The 16,959-nt window shown below is 39.5% G+C and overlaps 1 protein-coding gene across 1 annotated transcript; it reads left to right on the top strand.

The window, feature by feature from the left end:
* Positions 1-4,523: 4,523 nt before the first annotated feature.
* Positions 4,524-13,105, top strand: C1H1orf52 (chromosome 1 C1orf52 homolog). The gene is made up of 3 exons (XM_032613056.1): positions 4,524-5,265; positions 5,908-6,106; positions 12,430-13,105. Exons 1-3 carry the CDS (start codon positions 4,990-4,992, stop codon positions 12,501-12,503), a joined length of 549 nt encoding a protein of 182 aa, XP_032468947.1. The 5' UTR covers positions 4,524-4,989; the 3' UTR covers positions 12,504-13,105.
* Positions 13,106-16,959: the final 3,854 nt, after the last annotated feature.

Here is a 16,959-nt window from a genome sequence, read left to right as displayed (position 1 = left end):
GTGCTGTGTTTTGGAAGTTTCAGATTTTTCAATAGGAAATAAATACCTAAAACTTTTTTTATATGCACCAATTTTAATAGGAAACATTAATTCAGGTTGTAAGATGGAGTTGCACTTCTGGATGGACTGATGAAATTATCAGTCATGAAGAAGACTGGCATATTGACTTTTAAAAAATTTTAAAGACTGGGTGATTTTTGTAGTATAAACATTTTCTAATGATTATGAAGAAATATGTTTCACCTCCAGGGTAGCATAACAAAATAGTGGCAATTAAAAAAAAAAATAGTGGTATAATACTTAAACCTTTTTCAAAAGCAGAAGCAAGCTTTCATTTCATTAATTAAAATAAAATTTGATATGCAGTTTTTTAAAAATTTAAATAGGATTTATTTGGAATCAAAGATCATAATTTAGATATGGTGTAGCACCTATATTTATAGTTTTCTTTCAGACTGTTGACTAACTACGTAGAAATAAAATTAAGGTTTTAACAAACTTAGGCTTTTGGTTTTCTGAATCCTATGAAATCAGTTTATTTTTCATTTAAACACTGAAAACCAGCTGTTGCCAAAAATGTATAAACTTGAATGATACTGTGACATGACATAGTGCAATTGGTTATTGGGTTGGTTAATGCAGCAGTGAAAATTATCACTTAATATAAAAACAACACCTTCGAGCTCACTTTTTAAAATTGCTTTTTAAAAAATTGAGACTTTATTTTTTAGAGCAGTTCTAGGTTTACAGAAAACTTGAGCAGAAAGTACAGAGTTCCCATATACCCCCTGTTTCCTATATTAACATCTCACATTAGTGCATTTATTAGAATTGATGAACCAGTCTTGATACATTATTATTAACTAAAGTTAATAGTTTACATTAGGAGTCATTCTTTGTGTTATACAGTTCTATAAGTTTTGACAAATGCATAGTGACATGCATCCACCATTATATTATCACACAGAATAGTTTCACTTCCCCAAAAATCCCCTGTGTTCCACTTATTCATCCCTTCCTCTTCCCCCCAGCCCCACCCCTTCCCATCCAGCCCTGGCAACCACTGATCTGTTTATTCTCTCTATTGCTCTGTCTTTTCCAGAATGTCATATATTGAATGGTTGGAATCATACAATATGTAGCTTTTTCAGACTGGCTTCTTTCACTTAGCAATATGCATTTACATTTCATGCATGTCTTTTCATGGTCACTTTTTCAAGAGCTAATTCCATCTTTGGTCAGCATGTCATTCCTAGTGCAAGGGCAAACACTGGCAAATTTGGAACTTACCAGGATAATGGCAGGTTTTTTGCTTTCAATTTTTTTTGTTGTTTCGAATTTTTTTATTTTGTTTGGGAGGTTTTTGGTTTGTTTTGATAAACATTTTTTTTTTTCGGCCATACCACTTGGCATGTGGGATCTTACTTCCCTGACCAGGGATAGAACCTGTGCCCCCTGCAGTGGAAGCACCAGAGGTGCGGAGTCTTAACCACTGGACTACCAGGGAAGTCCCTTGATAAACATTTTCTAAAATTTAATTTAGTTTAATGATTAGTACTTTTGTGGTTAGTGATTTTTGTCTCCTGTTTAAAAAAATCTTTGCCTATCCTAGTGCTGTGATGATAATCCCCTATGTTTTCCTCTGGAAACTTAGTTGTTTTCATTTCACAATTAGCTCTATGATCCATTACAAAGTAATTTTGTGTACAGTATAAAGTAGAAGTTAAGTCTTGTGGCTACTGTCCTTTTACCTAAGCAGCGTGAAAGGGAGCAGGAAGTTTCACGCTCTGTCCTTATCTTGTATCACTGCATAAATAAGTACGTTGTTGATTTTGGAGGGAAAAAAAATAGCTAACCAAGCAGGGAATCGATCTTTGTTGTTAAATGTAATCTTTTGAGGGCTTTCTGAAAGAAGAGCTAAATTTAAGCACAAACAATATGTGGGTAACTTGAGTACTGCTCCTAAAGGCCTTACTCTGATCTTGCCACTCTATTTAATTATCAGACAGTTGTCCTTCACTGTGGTGGTTCCCAAACTGCTGCCTATTTCAGAATCACCTGGAGAGCATTTCTTTTTTTTTTTTTGCTGTACGCGGGCCTCTCACTGCTGTGGCCTCTCCCGTTGCGGAGCACAGGCTCCGGACACGCAGGCTCAGCGGCCATGGCTCACAGGCCCAGCCGCTCCGCGGCATGTGGGATCTTCCCAGACCGGGGCATGAACCCGTGTCCCCTGCATCGGCAGGCAGACTCTCAACCACTGCGCCACCAGGGAAGCCCACTTGGAGAGCTTTTAAAGATCTGGATGCCAGGCTGTGGAAGCCAGTCATCAGAAGTGGTAAAAATTTCTAGGTGATTCCAACGGGCAAGTGTTTGGAAACCACAATCTTACTGGATGCCAAATACAGTGATTGGTGTTTCCACATGTGTGATCTTGTTTTTAATCCTAATAACAACTCTGCAAGGAGGGTTTTATTGTTAATTTTTTTTAACACACGAGAAACAATCTCAGGATAAAGTATATGGCTCAAAGTATGTGGCACAGCTCTTTAGAATTAAAATCTAGGGCTGTTTGACTCCAAGATCAGTGTTCTTTCTACAACCCCATGATCTCTTATTAACATTTCCTAGACGGCAGAAAGGTAAGAGTGGAGATTGTGTATTTTTTCACTCATAATTCAATATTTATTGATTACCTATCATTTTAGGTGCTGGCGATACAGTGATAAAACAGACAATGTCTATGTTCTCATAGAGAACTCACATTCTAGTTGGGGGAGATAGTTAGAAAATAAACAAGGAAACCCTGATAATTCTAGTTGCTGTGGATATAAAATAGGGCATGTATGAGCTAAACAGTAACTTGGACCAAAGTGTTTATAGCATTATGAGGGAACGCCTCTCAAAGCAGGCAACATTTGAGCTGAGGCCTAAACCATAAGAAGGAAGGAGCCAGCTGTGTAAAGTTCTAGTAGGAAGTTTAGGCAAAAGTAACACTGAGTGCAAAAGTCCTGAGGCAAGAATGAGCTAGTGAGGACCACCCAGGCCTGTATGGCTGGAACGTAAGTATGAGGGGTGACGAGGGAACTCAGGAGCCTGGACTGAGATGAGGTTTCATAGATAGCGAGGACCAGATATGGAAGGATTTACAGACCATTGTGAGAAGTTTGGATTTTCTTCTTTCTTTTTTGTATATTGAAATAAAAGAGCTGTATTAGGGACTAGTATATAACATTTGCATACATTTTCAGGGTATTATACTATATTCCAAAAAACTGTTAATGCTCAAGGGGCGTTGGGCCATACTGTATCAGCTTGACCTATGGAGGGGCTGGAGGCTATGTCCACATGACCAATCCCCAGTAAAAACTCTGGACGCTAAGTTTCGGGTGAGCCTCCCCAGATGGCTCCACGCATGTTGTCACGTCTTTGCCGCGGAAGTTAGTACTGTCTACACCTCCACTGGGAGAAGACAGCCAGAAGCCCTGCATGTGGAAGGCTCCAGCACTCTGCACCCTGCATCTCTTCCCTTGGCTGATTTTAATCAGTATCCTTTAGCTACAATAAACCATAATCACGAGTAAAACAGCTTTCAGAGAGTTCTGTGAGTGCTTCAAGCAAATTACCAAGCCTGAGGATGGTTTTGGAGGCTCCCAAACTTTGCACTTTGGGACCATCATTTTCCTTTGTCAATGTAGGTACTTGGGTGGAAAATTTTGAGAAACAGATCTACACCCTCATAAATTATAATCCACAATACTTATTGATCATCTACTCAATGACAGGCACTGAGCTAGGTACTAGGAATATAAAAATGAACAAAGCATACTCCAACTCCTCCCCAGAAGGAGCTCACAGACATTGTGCTATGGAACTGGGAAAGAGTGAATGAGACATCTTCTCTGCCTCCTGGAGGTGAGTGTATCGTGTAAATGAACAGGCATCCTGTGAACATTTACACTGATACCAACTTCACTGCTTTCACTTGGGTATAATTCCCTCTGAGTTCGTGAGGAGGAGTCAAAGATTTCTAGTTTCCCTTGGTGGCTAGGCACATGGTTATATCATTTATTGTACTAAGAGAGGGAACACAAATGCAGAAGCAAGTTATATGTAAAGGCAAGTTACTGATCTTTAAGTGGGTGTTTGAGACCCCAGCACGATGTCCATACATAAAGTTTAAGAGCCAAATGGAGGTTTGATCCAGAACTTGAGAGGTTGGAGTTGGAGACCCGGATTTGGGAGTCACAAGCATTAAGGTAGTTAATGCCCTGGAAAGGGATGGTCTGACTTGCAACTTTGTAACACCCTCTACAGATTGTTAGTAAGTGTTGGTGAAAGCTGGTATAATATGTTGGGAAACACCGGCGTTTAAGGGCCGTACAGAGAAAAGCAGGCATGGAAGGAGGCTGACAATAAGAATCCAGAGAGTTTGGAGGACCCCCAGAGTGGTGTGATGCAATACAAGAGAAGTTCCATCAAAGGAGACTGTTCAGAGTGCGCTGGAATGAGGTCAAGCAGGAGAGGATTCACTCTGGGACTTGGTAAGTCCACTTACCCATAGAGGTGTTCCATGACAACTGAGGGAAGCACATTGAGAGTAATTTTATTTCGAGGAAGAGATGCAGCAGGATCAGAAAGAAATCCTGATCTCTCTGGGCAAGGGCTTTAAGGTGGCGGTGAAAAGACAAAATTTTTAGCTTTTCTGTGCCTTTAATAAATTCTTACTGAATCTGAAAGTTTGGTTGGACCACTACCTGAGGATCTGTCTCTTCTCAGGGGTCCTCAGAAAAGAGCATTAGAAACCTCTGATTGAGGACGTGTGCGGCCCCGCCTCCAGTCCTTCAGCCCGGCCGCAGTATCACGGCGCAGCCGCCAGGGGGTGCAGACTCCGGGCCCATCAGCAAGACTTGGGGCGGGGCCAACTGCGGGGCGGGCCCTGGCACGGCTTCCGGTTTCCGGCGGAGCCATCGATCGACGCGCGCAGCCGTCATGGCAGCGGAGGAGAAGGATCCTCTGAGCTATTTCGCGGCTTACGGGAGCAGCAGCTCAGGCTCCTCGGACGAGGAGGATAACAGCGAGCCGGAGGAGACAAGTCGTAAGGCCTCGGATCCGGCGAAGTCGGCGGGCGGCTGTGGGAACAAGGCGGAGAAGCGGCTGCCTGGACCCGACGAGCTGTTCCGGAGCGTGACTCGCCCGGCCTTTCTCTACAATCCGCTCAACAAACAGATCGACTGGGAGAGGCACGTCGTCAAGGCGCCAGAGGAGGTGAGGTCCCCGACCCCGTTTCCCGATCTAGGTCCCGGCCTCCGCCCCCTTCCTCCTGAGGCCCCTCCTGGGGACCAGCTGTCCGCCCCACACACGCAGTCACCCCCTGCGGGATGCCGCACCACCCTCTCCCACCTCCAACCCTGGGGAGCCCGGGCCCCCTCCCCCAGCTTGGTGGGTGTCAGACCGGATCCGCAGCCCCGCCCCCTTGTGAGGAGACCCAAACCTCCGCGCTCGGTGCCCTGACCCCGCGCGGCTAGGACTAACGGTGGTGACTCCCCCGCCCCCCTGCTGCAGCTTCTCCCCGAGACCCCTTCCCTTTGATGCCGAAGTGCCTGCGGTGCTGCCTCCAAGACAGTGTCTGCTGCAGCCTCCTGAAGGGGTCAGCCTTGGCGTAGTATCTCTGAGACTGGATTCTTCTTTGGTAACTAAAAGTTAATAGCTTTATTCGTATAGGGAACCCTTTGGCTTTTCACTTAACAGTAGTGTGATTTTGATGGAAAAATATGTCTTTAAACCTTAAAAAAGAAAAAAAAAAAAGTCAGCCTGAAGAATAAACGAACGGCAGGGAGGTGCATGTGCCCATACCGATTATAGGAACCTCGGTTCGTCACAGTGTTTCTTAATGTGTTTGCTTAACAGCCTCCGAAGGAATTCAAAATATGGAAGTCAAACTATGTACCACCTCCGGAGACCTACTCTACTGAGAAGAAGCCTCCCCCTCCAGAGTTGGATATGGCAATAAAATGGTCTAACATATATGAGGACAATGGTGACGATGCCCCACAGAATGCTAAGAAAGCTAGGCTTCTCCCAGAAGGGGAGGAGACAGTGGAATCAGGTAAGGAAAGTCAGACTCCAGTGGTAATGCCTTTTGGTCCCTGTGATGAGTTTTAAGAGAACGAGATGTTTAATGAATGAAACTTAAATCTAGTCAGTTAGCAAACTGATTGTGATGGTCTTTGGGTGTCTTTTGCTGTGTGTGTGTGTGTGTGTGTGTGTGTGTGTTTAACATCTTTATTGGAGTATAATTGTTTTACAGTAGTGTGTTAGCTTCTGCTGTATAACAAAGTGAATCAGCTATACATATACATATATCCCCATATCTCTTCCCTCTTGCGTCTCCCTCCCTCCCACCCTCCCTTTTAATGTGTTTTTGAAAAACATCATAAAATATTCAGGATTTAAAGTGAAATCTTTGATGTCTCAACCAGTAGTATATTGATTTATGATGCCTTATTATTAAAGCAGCATGAATTATTTCATGAACTCTTTGTTGTGACTGCAGTTGTGAAGTGCTGATGGCTTCATTTTATATTAAAGCAATTGTGCTTTACAGCCAAAATTAGTGTCACAAAATGGATTTAACTGAGTATTACTACATAGTAATTAACAATAGTAAGAAGATAATGACTTAGTTGTCTTGCCTTAGTTCATAATATCATAATTCCACCTTACAATTCCATTATTGTAAGTAATCACAGTAATCTCTGCTTCCATACTTTTACCCACTTACCCCCTTGCCTCACTTGCTTAAAACCCTTCACCAGCAGCAGAGTGAGCCCTCTTTGATAGGCCCTGCCTTTTTCTCCACCCTCATTTCAGATGGCTCCCTTGTAGAACTTTAAGATCTTAAAATTCAAAACTGAATAGACCATGCTATTTTATGGTTCCATGCCTTTTAATATATGTTCCACCTTAGTCGGGAATGTTTTTCCCTCCCTCTTTGGCTGGTAAACTCATTCATCCTTTAAAATCCAACTCTAAGAAAAAGAGAGTTGGTAATATCTAAATCTCAAATATTACCTTCCTCTAGTTAATTATTTGCTCCTCTATACCCTGTATGTGCTAATGCTATTGATGGCACTTACCACCTTTTATGTGATTTTTTTTGTTCGTAAGTCTATCTGCTTTACGAAGATGAGTTCCTTAAACAGCAGAGTCCAGGTGTTATTTATGTTTGTAATACAGTTTGTAGTATATTGTGAGTATTCAGTGGATTATTGGACTAAATATTTTTGACTATCATTTTTATGAAAGAGTGTGCTGTTTTTGTTAAACAAATTTCTGATCTTCCCATAATACAACTGCTACTTATTTAGCTCGTTTTACAACTGCAGAGAATTTTGTTTGTTTCAAGAGAAAGGGTAACAAACTGGTAGGAGTTCTTACTCCAATTTTTGTTTTTTTGTTTGTGTTTTTTTAAGGAATAGGATATTTATTCAGATCTAAAGTGTCTCTTCACAAAATTAATGCTTGTTAATTCCAAATGGGAAAAAAATAGTAACTTCATTTTGGAGTTACTTCATTGTGGAGAAGCCTGGCAGACCCCATTTAAATCAAGCGATTAAAGTGATCATAAATAACAGGACAAATCAAAACTGAGTGTCACTTGAACACAGCATCACGTTGGTGATATTCCTGCCGAACACAAACACGCACAAATTGAGGGATGTTCCACAAAATAACTAGCTGAATCTTCAAAAGTATCAAGGTCATGAAGGTCAAAGAAAGATTGAGGAAACATTTTTGACTACAGGACACTAAAGAGATGTGACGATTAAATGCAATACACATTCTGAAGTGTATCCTTTTTTTGCTATAAAGGATATTACTCTTCAGTTTTGATTCTACCTGGCTTTCCCATTTCTTTCACTGACTTCCCAGTGTGAATTAGAAGTCACTAGTGAAGGTACCTCTTCAGTAAATGGCATCTTTTTGGACATGCCAAATGAAGTGGACATTAAAAATACCTCATATTTTATAGTATCTTTATATAATTAATAAAAAACACTTTTGCATAACTTGCATTTAATCCTTACAACACCTTGTGAAACCAGATAGGGAAGTGTCAGAATGAGAGCTTATGTGACTTGTCCAAGATCACAAAACTAGAAAATGCTGAGCTCTAAAATAGTACCTTCACACAAGTTTTCTAATTTGTTACTCTTAGCAACCTAGTACAGAAGTGGTACATGATTCATTATTACTGTTTTGTAGACAAGAAGACAATCTCAGATTAAGAATTGCCCAAATTCACACAGCTAGGAAGAGGCAGAATAGGAATTCAAATTCAGATCTTTAAATGGAAATGATGCCATATTAAACTGGGGTTTAGTCTCTTGATGTTTTGCAAGTGAGAGTGCTTGAGGAGTAGCTGTCCTGTGGGAAGAATGGCAATAAGGCCACTAGAGTTGATATTCAATCTAGGGTGTCATAGGCTGGTGCTCTCCTATCTTTGTTCCTATGTGGAAAAGGTTTATATACCAAGACAAGTAAGTAGAAAGAATTATCTTTTTGTCCAGCTTGCCTTTTAAGTTCAGATAGCAGGAAATATGTGTGAGAGAATGCTGCTATTCCCATAGGTAATTTCTGACCTTTTGATCATATGATGGTCCTCCATTAGAAAGTGGATGTTGGCAATATCAAAAAAGGACCCCAGTGCTCAGCCAACTTAAAGCTGGATCATAAGATTAAAAGATAATACTGAAATCTTCAATTTTGACTTTAATGTTGGTTGTTGAATGTAACTATCTTCTTTTTGTAATGAATACCTTTCTTCTTAGAAGTGATTTTTGCCATTTCAAACTCCCATACTATGTTTACAGATCAATTTCCCAACATCTTTTTTTAACCCCCTTTTTTTTTTTTTTTTTTTTTTTTTGCGGTATGCGGGCCTCTCACTGTTGTGGCCTCTCCCATTGCGGAGCACAGGCCCCGGACACGCAGGCTCAGTGACCATGGCTCACGGGTCCAGCTGCTCCGCGGCATGTGGAATCTTCCTGGACCCGGCTATGAACTCGTGTCCCCTGCATCGGCAGGCGGACTCTCAACCACTGCACCACCAGGGAAGCCCAACCCCCTTTTTTTTTTTAATTCATAAAATATCTTGTATTAGAAGCTCCACATTCTTTTTTGTTTTGTTTTGTTTTCAATAGGAGATGGAGCAATCTGCTCTTTTTTTTAAAATTAATTAGTTTGTTTATTTTTGGCTGCGCTGAGTCTTCGTTGCTGTGCTCAGGCTTTCTCCAGTTGCTGCGAGAGGGCTTCTCATTGCGTTGGCTTCTCTGGTTGCAGAGTACAGGCTCTAGGTGCACGGGCTTCAGTAGTTGTGGCTCGCGGGCTCTAGAGCACAGGCTCAGTAGTTGTGGCGCACGGGCTTAGTTGCTCCGCGGCATGTGGGATCTTCCCGGACCAGGGCTCGAACCTGTGTCCCCTGCGTTGGCAAGCAGATTCTTTTTTGTTTTCTTGTTTTTCTTGTTTTTCTTTTTTTTTTTTTTTGCAATACGCGAGCCTCTCACTGTTGTGGCCTCTCCCATTGCGGAGCACAGGCTTCGGACGCGCAGGCTCAGCGGCCATGGCTCACGGGCCCAGCCACTCTGTGGCATGTGGGATCCTCCCGGACTGGGGCACAAACCCATGTCCCTGTCATTGGCAAGTGGACTCTCAACCACTGCACCACCAGGGAAGCCCCCGCAAGCGGATTCTTAACCACTGCGCCACCAGGGAAGTCACAGAAGCTCCACACTCTTAAATATAAATCTCATTTTTAGATTATCAAATTACTTTGTTTTTATTTTTCCTTCTCATTTTCTGCCCTTTGGCCTTTTTTGCCAGTTAACTCCTTCCAGGTAAGGAAGCTGGGAAAAATTCAAAACTCATCATAAATCCTTACTACTTATCAACACTTGTTTAGTGGTTGTAAAATGTAGATGATTAAGGCTTAGATATTTATTGTAGCTTAATTAACATGTAATTAATCTTGAAGGTCTAACTAAAGTAGCTAATGCTTTTTTTTAAAGAATTTTGAACCTTAGTTTCTATTAATAATTTAAGCTTGTTTACCTGAAGTGACATGAATTCCATAATATAAAAATTGTTTCCTTACAAGTGCATCTGTAGTATATGGCACAGAGTAAGAAGCTCAGTAAAGTTGATGATCGAACATTTCAAGATTTTTTTTTTTTTAAGACAATGCCTTGTTATATCACTAGATGGCATTAGCTCTTCTGTTCAGTGACTGGTAGGAAGTTATTTTTCCAACCTCAGTAGTTTGTGTTTTTATTGTTATTCAGTAAATGAACTGGTAATAAGTGACAGATTAAAAGCAGAAGTGTCTCAGGGTGGTCTTTTTAATATATGTTAACACTGCATTTTCTAGTAGAGTTAGAAAGTAATTTCAATTTTTATATTACTACTGAAAATAGTCTCAAAAGTCAAGCATGATGATAATTAAGCACCAATTAAAAAACAAAGGCCTTGGCTTGTTTAAACTGTATGCCTTATCAGTTGGTTTGTAGAACAGGTATTTTTTTTGTATACATGATAAACTAATGATTAAAACTTTGCTTTGTAAATTCCTGGGATGATTTGTTGATCTGAATTGTATTTTATCATACTGGGTACATAAATCTGTAGTGCTCTATTAAATATATGAATAACATCACTATGCTGTGTTTCAAGATGCATTACCTGCTGTTGATACCAATTATTGTCCACATCAACAAAGGAAATATTCTGAGTCTGGTAGTTAGCAGAAGGGAATTGAAGGCTTAAGGTTTTAAGTTTATTTTTCCCATAATGAGTTCGTGATCTGAAAAACAAAACAGATGAACAAACAAAACAAAACAGATGAACAAACAAAACAAAACAGAAATAGGCTCATTAATAACAGAGAACAAACTGGTGGTTGCTAGAGGGGAAGGAGTTGGGGGGACAGGTGAAGCAGATGGTAACTAGACTTATTGTGGTGATTATTCCATAATATATAAAAATACCGAATCACTATGTTTATACACCTGAAACTTAATATTGTGTGTCAATTATAATCCAATAAAAAAAAAGAATAGGACAGAGCTCCCCAGTCTCTATCAGAATATCAAGAAATAACATGTAAAAAATGACTGTAAAGTCCGTTTGCAATGTGAAATGTTAAGTAATAACAATAAAATTGACATTGTTTGTTATTTTGATGGTTAATAAAAGGGACGTTAAAATGAGAAAAAAAAGTTTATGTTCTGATATCAATGGCTTCCCAAATTTTTTAATATGAAGTCCCCTTTCAACATCAAAATATTTTATAGGCCACCACATGGTAGTTATTGAACTTTGAGTATCTGTTGATCGAGAAAATAAAGTACAATGAATTCAGTAATGTGCTTAAAATAAATTTGTATTTTATAAATCATAACATCTTCTACATGTTATGTATTCCATCTACATGGAGTTCTTAAAATAACGCCATGCGTTTGTCCAGAGAGATGGGGATTAGCAGCTGTTCTGTGCAACCCTGTGTTTTGTTGAAACATGTAGTTGGCTTGTTTTAATTGAACAAAAGGGCCCATTGTTTCAGGTTTTACAATCTTTTTATTTATTAATTGGAAATTTTCTGTGAGTACAGATACTAATAATATTTTAGAAAAGTGTAAAGGACATGGTTTTAATTTGAGGTTCTTCTCCCCTCCCCCCCAAATTCTCCATAATATGAAGGCAGAGAAGAAGTCTGTTTTTCTCTTGCCATTGGAATATTCTGACCATCCTAGGAGGGGGAGAATGTAGAACTACCTACATAGGACAAAACTGAAAATACAGTTTCAGTGAAACATCTACTTGTGAGAGCCTTTTTAACTTCAAAATGCATGTGTGGGGCTGGGGGTGGGGAGATGAGATGGGGGGAGGTGTTTGTGGGGGACGGAAAGCAGATTGCAGGAGAAAGACTAGCTGATAGACACATAATGTCATGGTTAAATTGACATCTTTTTTTGTAAAAAAAAAAAAAAAAAACGGTATGTGTTCCATTCTTAACATGTAGATTATATATTTAAATATCCACCATGTATATACTGTAGAATATTTGAGAATAGCTTTATCAGAACAAATTTTGATTTTTCTCATTTTAAACTACCTTAATATAGCACTAAAAGATCACTGTTATATATTATATATTTTGTTATATATTTTGTATAACATTACAGTTGAAAAAATTCCTTATTTTTACTTGCAATTTAAAATCAGAGTTCTGAAAGTTATTTTTGTGTTTTTTATTGGAAAACTTTGAAAGAAACATTAGTTGAGGATAATGATTTTGGTATAGAGTCAATGAAATTTTAATGCTTAACATTTTTTTAATATTACTGATTGAAACTCTTCCTTTCCTATTTAAAGATGATGAAAAAGAAGAGCATACTTCTAAAAAGCGCAAAATAGAACCGGGAGAACCAACAAAGAAGAAAAAATAGAAAATAAATGACAAGAATTTTTGGACTGTGAAACTTTGTTGAAATGAATTTTTTTGGCAGATTAAATTGATTGTAAAATTGTAAATTATTATGAAACAACATCTCCATGAAAGTATATGTTAATTAACTAATGAGTTTTGGTGCAAGAACCTTCCACTGTAGAATTCATTTTTTATTTAAAACTTATATGTATTTAAAAATCAAATGGTGACTTGTGATTGTGAAATTGACAACACTTGGAAGCATTCTTGCTACCACAGAATTGGTGACATGCTTTGAGTTTCATCCCATGTTGACATGCCAATGTTCTATGAACCTTTTATAAAGGAGTATATTTTTAAAGTAAATATATTGTACTGTGAACTTGTAGGGTGCTTTTCAGCAGTGTTTGTACAGTGTAAATAGATCATGGAAATAAAATTACCAATATTACTATTACTGCATAACATTAACATTTGAATATTTGTGACAAGTACCCTCTTTGCCATGTGACATTCTGATAGTGGGTATTACCATTTAGGGAGTGCCTCCTGTGTTCCAAGTGCTTTGTGCATATATTATCTCTGATCCTCAGCCTAATAAAGCAGGTATTAATAGCCTCATTTTATAATAGAGATTAATTTATCCACGGTTACACAGCTAATGAGCAATGAATTTGAGATTTAACTCAGGACACTTGAACTCCAAAAATATCACACTAAACCACCTCTCAGCCAATCAGAATTTAGTCATCTTCGCTCAGGGGGAAATTCCTCTGCCCTCCTTATTTCTGTAATGATCTATACGGCCTGAAGACCATTAAAAACATTACTGAAGGGCTTCCCTGGTGGCGCAGTGGTTGAGGGTCTGCCTGCTGATTCAGGGGACACAGGTTCGTTCCCCGGTCCGGGAAGATCCCACATGCCGTGGAGCGGCTGGGCTGATGAGCCATGGCCGCTGGGCCTGCGCGTCTGGAACCTGTGCTCCGCAAGGGGAGAGGCCACAACAGCGAGAGGCCCACGTACTGCAAAAAAAAAAAAATTACTGAAATAAAAGTCATATTTTAGGAACTGTAGTTGCCATCTCTTCCAGGTACTCTTCTGTGGTAATCAGTAGAGATCTTCTCCCCTGATTATATTACTGCACTTATCATATATGCCTTATATTATGATCATTGATTTCCCTGTTAAATAGTAAGCTTGCCAAAGATAAGGATCTTCTACAAAGATTTGCTAGATGTAGCAAATGAAATTACGGGATATCCAGTTAAATTTGAATTTTAGATAAACAACAAATGATGTTTTAGTATATGTGATATTTGAGAAATACTTATAGTAAAAATTTATTTCTCTGAAATTCAAATGTAACTGAGCATCTTATATTTTGTCTGGCAACCCTACGCCTATGTGTTTTCTCTATCCAGCTCCTGTTTTAATGCTTTGCATATAGTAATAAAATCAACAAGGGGTATTTAGGAAGATTGTAATCTTAGATTTGACTTCTGCAGTCCAAAATGCAGTGAAGTTATTTGTAACATTTTGAAAGATAAAAAAGAGCGGTTATATACTGCATCAGTCTTTCCATGATTCTTACATGCCTTTAAGAGACAAGAGTTAATTACAGGACATTATTCAGTTTTTTAAAATCTCCAGTCTGATTGTTTTCCCCATGCTGGAAACCAACATTTGAAAAACTATAAAATTTGTTGAGAACATGAATCAAGTAGATTTAAGTTTGTAAAAGTCATTAAAAGTGTACCAGTCATAGCGTTTTGTGGATTGAGGAAGGGACATGAGTATGATGGCTTCCACTGTATCTTCAACTTACAAATGCAGTTCTGCAGCTGATTATCCTCTAGGTTTACAAGTATCTGAATCCCAAAGTTGAAATAATTGATAAATCAAGAAACTTTTTCAGGTTGAAATCTTTGTACATGAATAATTGGGAGGGCAGTGGTATCATGTACTAGGGAGTGGCATCAACTGGTAAAGCATGAGTCCAATGTGACAAAAATGGAAATATGAGGTTGTGATTCCCAAATCTGGAAAAATCTATAGTCTGGATGAATGTATTGGTGGAACAGATACCTCAGAAGTTACTGAAATATTACAAGATTTAAAAAACTAGCATGAAAATGAACCTCATACAAGAAAAAAAACACCAGCAAGACACTGTCTGAAAATCTTTTTAACCTCTTTTTACCACTCATTGTTTCAACTCCTATCTTGTATCAATCAGTTTGTGACAGAGAACAAAAGATCACTAGATCGGTCTCTAGTGGTGCTTTGAGCCTCTTCTAGAAGGTAGCAGAACTGGGAAGGGGAGAAACAAAATACCACTTTTCTTTGGAGGGGGTAAATATTCTGATATTTTAAACAGGAAAGATAGTTGCTACACTTGTGAGATTATTAAGCAACTGCTGGAAGATGTGCACCTATGTCAGTACAGGTCAAGCCAGTTTTAGGAGTGGGAGAGAAAATTTAGGAAGAAGGAGGCTAAATATTTTGGGGCAGTCTGACTCAGCCATTTGTATCTCGGGTTTCTTTTCAAAGTATGGCCAAGTAACAGAAGGGGAAATGAACTTGCTTATGGATTGCTTCACCTTCTGCAGAAACATCCCTGGTTGGAAAATGGACTTTCATGTCACTACATCTATCACCACATTAGAGAATGGATTTTTTCCCCCCTTCAGAGATGTCCTGGGAACATGTGTAAGTGTCCATGTGGGTACTGTAGATAAGGCGCTGTTTGGTTCAGGTAGTGAAAACCCAGTAGAGAAGGATCTTCTAAAAATCCATGAAGATTCGGAAAATCCTCTATCCAAGTTGCTTCCTTTTTAGAGAATCAAGTCACTTGATATTTCTGATTGTTTCCTCATCTTTAAGATAAGGAAGTTAGGTTGCATCAGGCATGAAGGACTTCTTTTTTTTTTTTTTTTTTTTTTGGCGGTACGCGGGCCTCTCACTGTTGTGGCCTCTCCCGTTGCGGAGCACAGGCTCCGGACGCGCAGGCTCAGCGGCCATGGCTCACGGGCCCAGCCGCTCTGCGGCATGTGGGATCTTCCCTGACCGGGGCACGAACCCGTGTCCCCTGCATCAGCAGGCGGACTCTCAACCACTGCACCACCAGGGAAGCCCATGAAGGACTTCTTTTGCGCAAAGACAAAATTTGAGAAAAGAACTAAGCATTCGTGGGCCATATTTTAAAATTCAAAGTATAAATAACTTTATAGAGTTTTATGGAAAACTGGAATCAAAGAACATTACTGAGAAAATTTACCCTGCTTTGTAGCCATTAAGATACTAATATTGGGCTTCCCTGGTGGCGCAGTGGTTGAGAGTCCACCTGCCGATGCAGGGGACACGGGTTCGTGCCCCAGTCCGGGAAGATCCCACATGCCGCGGAGCGACTGGGCCCGTGAGCCATGGCCTCTGAGCCTGCGCGTCCGGAGCCTGTGCTCCACAACGGGAGAGACCACAACAGTGAGAGGCCCGCATACCGCCAAAAAAAAAAAAAAAGAAGAAGAAATAAAAGATACTAATATTACTTGGACTTGCTTCTAATCTTAACCCTTAATGCTGTGTAGTGCTTTTGAATTGACAGAGTTCAATCATATAGTAGTATTTTATTTGCCAAAAACCTAATGGGGTAGGTTTTATCATTTCCAAATTAGAGAATGGAAAATAGACCCAGCAAGATGAAGCAATACACAGATACACCAAGCTCTGAGCTTCAGAGCTCAGGCTAGAATCTGCATCCCATTCCGTGCAAAATTTATGGAGAACCTGTTGGGTGCAAGACATTATGATAAGAACAAAGGACTCATCTTCATTTTGGCAAAATCACATTGGCGGCCATGAGGAGGATGTATATGTAGGTTACTAGTCGAGTCAGAAAGACTGGTTGCTGTAGTCTAAATAGAGTGATAAGTGTCTGAGTGAACTAAGGCATTGGAGAAGAGACGCTGATTGGAGAAACGGACAGTGCTTAGTTGGATATAATGGCTGAGAGTGAGGTTTCCTTTTATTGCAAACTATGTACTTTTAATTAAAATATGAATGTAGCAATGCAGGTTTGGACATGACCTACATGTAAAACATATTGCCATACCATTCAGTTAGAAACAAAGCCCCACTGGGGATATTTGAAAAATGTAATTATTTTTATAGGTATCTGAGTGAACCCAGCAACTTTGATAAGTTAAAAACGGTGACATTTAAATCCACACTGGGCTTTAAAACATATCATTGGTGGTATTTTGGATTTTAGAGTTTCATATCTGTAGTGAACTGCTTTCACACCTCCATCATCACTTAGTGCAGAAGTTCAGACATTCCAACAGAAAGGCGTTATGCTCCCAGCAAATGTTTTGAACTTTGCTTAGTATTCTGAAGTTCTCTCTCTTCATCTCCCTCTACACAGTTTTCCTAATTTGAGGTATCGCATTTGCATTTTAATGCAAAAAGAGAGAGAGAGA

The sequence above is a fragment of the Phocoena sinus genome, chromosome 1 (genome assembly GCF_008692025.1).
Source record: "Phocoena sinus isolate mPhoSin1 chromosome 1, mPhoSin1.pri, whole genome shotgun sequence".
In the NCBI taxonomy this organism is placed as follows: domain Eukaryota; kingdom Metazoa; phylum Chordata; class Mammalia; order Artiodactyla; family Phocoenidae; genus Phocoena; species Phocoena sinus.
The sequence above is the reverse complement of the archived record's forward strand: the minus strand, read 5'-3'. Positions and strand labels throughout refer to the sequence as shown.

Bases quoted from the DNA above. Each gene is read 5' to 3' on its own strand.
- C1H1orf52 (XM_032613056.1), top strand. From the start codon at position 4,990: ATGGCAGCGGAGGAGAAGGATCCTCTGAGCTATTTCGCGGCTTACGGG. The intron at 5,266-5,907 runs GTGAGGTCCCCG...TTTGCTTAACAG, and splicing joins TCGTCAAGGCGCCAGAGGAG to CCTCCGAAGGAATTCAAAAT. The intron at 6,107-12,429 runs GTAAGGAAAGTC...TCCTATTTAAAG, and splicing joins GGAGGAGACAGTGGAATCAG to ATGATGAAAAAGAAGAGCAT.